General features: G+C 42.0%; 1 protein-coding gene across 4 annotated transcripts in view; it reads right to left on the bottom strand.

The window, feature by feature from the left end:
• The window catches only part of B4galt6 (beta-1,4-galactosyltransferase 6), a 69,526-nt gene extending 64,432 nt beyond the window's left edge, over positions 1 to 5,094 (bottom strand). For 3 of the 4 annotated variants that reach the window (XM_010619705.3, XM_010619706.3, XM_010619707.3), the window contains exon 1: positions 4,752 to 5,094. In XM_010619705.3, coding sequence (XP_010618007.1) covers positions 4,752 to 4,866 — 115 coding nt within the window. In that variant the 5' untranslated portion in view covers positions 4,867 to 5,094. The remainder of the gene's footprint in view (positions 1 to 4,751) is intronic. The other variant, XM_033757471.1, reaches the window with a different exon arrangement.
• Between the last annotated feature and the right edge of the window lie 6 nt (positions 5,095 to 5,100).

The raw sequence follows: 5,100 nt of genomic DNA, 5'->3' as shown, positions 1-5,100 counted from the left end.
AAAAAAAAAAAAAAAAAAAAGAAGTACTGACAGTGAGTCACTTCCATTTGCAGGAGTGAGTTTACTACTTTCGTGTATTGAGAAGAAATAGATAAGCATCATACCCTAAAACCCAGTGATGGGGAACCGTTTAGGCTTTCAATGATACAAACAGCCTGCTGAGGATCACATGCCCTAGGTTCGCCACCACTGACCTATGTGTCAATGGTACCTAAACCTCTCTCTCCTGGACTCTAAACCCTTATTTCCATCTGCCTACCAAGTATCAAGTCCTTCCTGAATAGTCCACAGATGTCTCAATTCAAACTCTCTAAAACCAAATAGCCCCTCAAACAACGTGCCTTTCCACACTCCCAATCATTATTTAGCTGGCTGGTAACACTGGAATCCTAGCATTCTCTTGCTACTGCTTCCTTTCCTTCAAAACTACTATTCACATGCTTAACTCTGAGCTAACACAACTGTCCACGTTGTCACCTTCTAATGCTTGAGTTACTGCCCTAACTTCCTACCTCGTATCCCTGTCACTGATTCTGCCCCCTACACCCACTCTTCACCCTAGAAGGATTATTACTCTAAAACAAAACAAAAAAACAAAAAACTGCATTATTTCTCTTTTCAAAATTTCAGCTACTCACAGGGAAAAAAAACAACGTGGGACTTATGGCCAGTAAGGGAGGTTCAGAAAGTAAAGATGACCAATTCCACAGCCCAAGTCACAAGAATCCCACTTTGGTTCTTGTAGATCAAAACACATGGTGGGGCCAGGGATATAGCTCAGTGGTTCTGCTGCCTGCTTTGCAAACACAAAGTCTTGAGTTCGATCCCTGGTAACAAAAATAAACAAACAAAAAACAAAAACATGGGAAGGAAAAAACAAAAGGATATTTGAAACGAAAGCAGGCTAACATAGCTCAAAAAGAGCAGGGCCAGGCTCTTCCAGCCAGGGCCTGAAGGTTAAAGGGCTGCCAAAAGAAAGCCAGGGGACAAACTACCTTTGAGGTAACCCAGGGAAAAACTCAATGAAAACGTCCAAGTTGCTTTGAGCAGGAACCTGACTAAGCCACCTCCCCCAAAATGCACATGCTTGGACATATGAGCACGTTCCACACCCTAGATACCATCAGCACCAACTTCAAGGTTCCCTTGGAAGCCCAAATAGCCAAACCCTTGGTCAAGTAAGTCCTCAAAGAGCAGGTAGGAATCCACAGCAAATTGGCCTGGCCAGATTACACCCCTACCAAAAGAACAAAACAGCCTTTCAGCACATCTAGAAAAGGTCAGGGACTCCGGGGAGTCCAGCAGAATGTGAAGTTATGCAATCTCCCCAATGACACTGCCTCACTGATTACTTCTTAATCACAGGCGGTTTAGATAAGGCTTGGGGCCCCAGAAAGTTTACTCAATCTGGCCTCTTTGCCACCATACACCCTAAAATGGAAGCAAGGTACTTCCACTTTCTATAAACATCACTCATGCTGTTCCCTCTGATCAGAATCCCTTTGCTCAGTTGAGAAAACTCCCAGCTGCTGCCCACTCCAACTACCAGCCCTCACCCTACCTGCTTTCCAAGGGTTTGCAGTAGCCCCTTTAGGGGGCGTAAGCTCGAGAATGACTGTTAGTCATCTCTCATCTTCCATTCCTCAGTGTCCAGCTGCCCTGGGTGCTCCAGTCCTGTCTGTTGAATGAATTTATAAATCAGCTCCCCTTCTTCTTTGATATGATAGCAGAAAAGGACTGCATTACATTAGAAGCTATTCTAGTCTCAATCCAGTCACGTCAGACTCTGGAGGGAAACTGCACTCACCTCTGCAATCATGCATAAAGGCAGACACAGAATGAGAAACACTCCATACCTCTGCTGGGCAGGTTAGGGCAACACATCAGGGACCTCTATGGGGTGGCCAGGGGGATGGACTGTCATCCAGTGTCCTGAGTACTTAGGTTCAGAATGTAAGGGCTACCCCTGATTTACTGGATGAATCAGAGCTATGAAGGGGAAATGATACATTATTCATAAGATAACAAGCTTGAGTCCCAAGGAACTCATTGTAGATTAAGATCTAAAGAGTCCACAAAGTGCTAAACATAAAAAACTGGAAATTAAACAAATACCACTGGGCACTGCCTACAGCTCTGTGGTATATCCGCTCAGGAGGGAGAGAAGAACCCAGGGAAAGGAGACCAAGGAAGAGTAAGTAAAAATGATGGACAGCCTGCCTGAGGAAGAAAGCACCAAGGCAGATGTCTGTACCTAAATGGCAGGGAGACATAACTGACATCCACCAAACAGGCTGATGCAGTAGGACTGATAAGGACTTCTCAATGGAAGAGTCATTTTAGTCACAAGAAAATTTTGCCCAGAGATGTAAATCAGGACAAAATATAAAATATTTCAAGAAAAATCTATCTAATGAAAACTGTAAGAAATCTGTGATAAAATGTGAAATAGATGCAAAGCATTTCTGCTGCATACCAAAAGACCACAGCCACTTTAAGGAAAAGCACTTACTTGTACAATGGTTGCTGCACTGTGAACTCAACTAGCCACATTTTTCATGGGATGTCATTTTTACTTGAAAAAACTGACACATTATGGTTATATTAGCCTATCTGATCTATGAATCCCCAAAATGAAGAAAGTCAGCCTGACTCATCAAGAAAAACTGACATTTGATGCCAATAAAAAAATTCAAGCTTTCAAGAGAAAATATGAATTTTGGAAAACCCATTCCCAATACTTAATGACACATATAGAAGATAAATGAGAAAGCTTCCTTTTTCTTTCCTTTTGCTAAATGGCACAGGATTTCAGAAATACATACACTCTGGGTCAGAAAAAAAGATTTGAAACATCATCATAAAAGAAAGCAAAAGTAACATATTCATATATGAACTCCCCCAAAATAGGATGACTATCTTGGTAAGACCTGGAATTCTGATTTCCTTTGGTTAATTTTTGAGGAACATAACTTTAAAATATTAACTCAAAATATGAAGAAAGAAGTGTTGTGTAAGTACAAAAAAAAAAGAAAAAACTCTAAAATCTTTCAAAGTTAAATGGCTGGTCAAATAATATCCCCCAGAGATATCCAACTTTTTACTTACATGAGAAAGTAATATTGCTATATAAGGAGAAGTTCATAAGATTTCAAAAGAAGGCCAATTTTTTTTTAATTTAAGAAAAGCCTTTGCTGAATAAGTTGGATAATACTGTATCAAATCTATTGAATGACAGAAAAGGTAGGAAATATAACTGACAATACTAAATTACTATGTGGTAGGATAAATACAGACTTTTGTCTTACTTGAAATTACTTGAAATATATTTAAGACCAATGAAAAGTATTCCTACACAACATATATTTCAGCCACAACAAAATTCTGTTCCAGCTGTACTTCAGATTGATATATGAATCATTGTCATTAATTTTCCAGGCTTCGGAGGGTGTTTTTCATTGATGTTTGCTTTAAAAATAAATGCATTAAAGAAAAATAATGATAAAATATTCATACTTCGTCAAACTTTACCCTAAAGCTTCTATTTGGGGACACACTACAGTGTCAGCAACTCACACTTTCTCAAGTATCGTTACCTATTTTCTTATCTGAATCTAAAAATTTAATAATGAAAAAGCCACTAATTTTTTAAGAGTACAGGTGGAGTCTTTTTCCCTCTTCCCTGTAATTTATTACAATACAATTCATTACACCCAATACAATGCCCCATTAGGAACTCCATTTCAAAATTCTTCAGGTGTTTTACCTCTGTGAGAGGCATTAACCAATACGTTTTTGGCTAACTCGGGAAAATGGCACTATCTCAAAAGACTACTAGTGTCCAAGACAAAATGGTCGGAGATGCACACAGCATCACTAAGTAATGTAATATTAGATACACAATAACCAGACAAACGCAGAAGTTTTGAAATTGTGTTTTTTTAATAACCACATGAAATTCCCGTGTTTCTTCACTAGAATAATGCCATGGTATGTACTTGTCAGCAAAAGGAGGAATGAGGAATTAGAACATCTAATTTTAAAAAGCCCATTCAAGTAGATTTTACAATAGGGTATTTTGGACCAAAGACCAAAAGTGCTAGGCAAAACATTAAAATTTCAAACTACAAACTGCCTTGCAGAATCACTTTCATCGCTATCTTACCTCAGAAGTCACCCTAACAGGTAGCGGAGACAAACCACCCTTGAGAAGCAGACTAACATAACACCATTTTGATAGGACAATTCTGCCAGCCCCTAAGACCTCCTGAAGTACGGCACAATTTCCTCTGACCCCATTCTTAAAAAGTGACCTAGAACACTAGACCGCGTACACCTTCGGCCTCAATCACATTCCCCGCTGCTGGGTTTTCCACATTTCTACAAGCAGTTATCACACCCGAGGGTGTTTGAATAAAACTGTGATTCGGCAGGGAGCTTAAGCTGAGACACTTGCTATTATTAAATGGATAAAGCTGTCATAAACAAGAAAGCGATCGCAGCACCCAGGGCCATCATATCTGATTTTGATACTTCCACGGAATGCAATTTTTTAAAGTTATTTAAGAGCACATTAGCAAAACTCACACCGTAAATCCATGCCCCCAAGCTGCTGATGTGAAATAGCAGTTCAAACCAAATGCCTTCTGCGGGCCCGGTGGACACAGCTTCCCACCCGAGGTACCGTCCTCGGACAGCCTTGGTTTCCTCCGGGGGGTGCGGATGGGGTGAGGGTGTGTCTCGGTACTCACCGATGCCCGGAGCCACATAGATGAAGTAGAGACAAGACGAGGAGAGGGAGAAGAAGAAGATGAAGGCGAGGAGGGAGCGATTGGAGACCCGCATCATCCGCCGAAGCACAGACATCTTCCTGTCCAGGCCAGCAGCCGGCTGCGCTCTCAGGCTGGACTCGGGGCGACTGTCCAGGCCCTAAACTTCCATGAAGGTCCTCAGGAACCCCGAGGACCCGGCAGAGTCCGCGCCAGGAGGCGCTGGGGCCGGGGAAGTAGGGGCAAGGAGAGGAGGGGAGGCGGCGGCGGAATGAATGGGAGGCCGGGCAGGCGGGGTAGGAGAGGCGCGGAAGGGCGCGGAAGGGCGCGG

This window comes from Fukomys damarensis, unplaced genomic scaffold (assembly GCF_012274545.1).
Source record: "Fukomys damarensis isolate Sample0158 unplaced genomic scaffold, DMR_v1.0_HiC HiC_scaffold_30, whole genome shotgun sequence".
NCBI lineage: Eukaryota > Metazoa > Chordata > Mammalia > Rodentia > Bathyergidae > Fukomys > Fukomys damarensis.
Note: the sequence above shows the minus strand (reverse complement) of the source record. Positions and strands in the feature narration are given on the sequence as shown.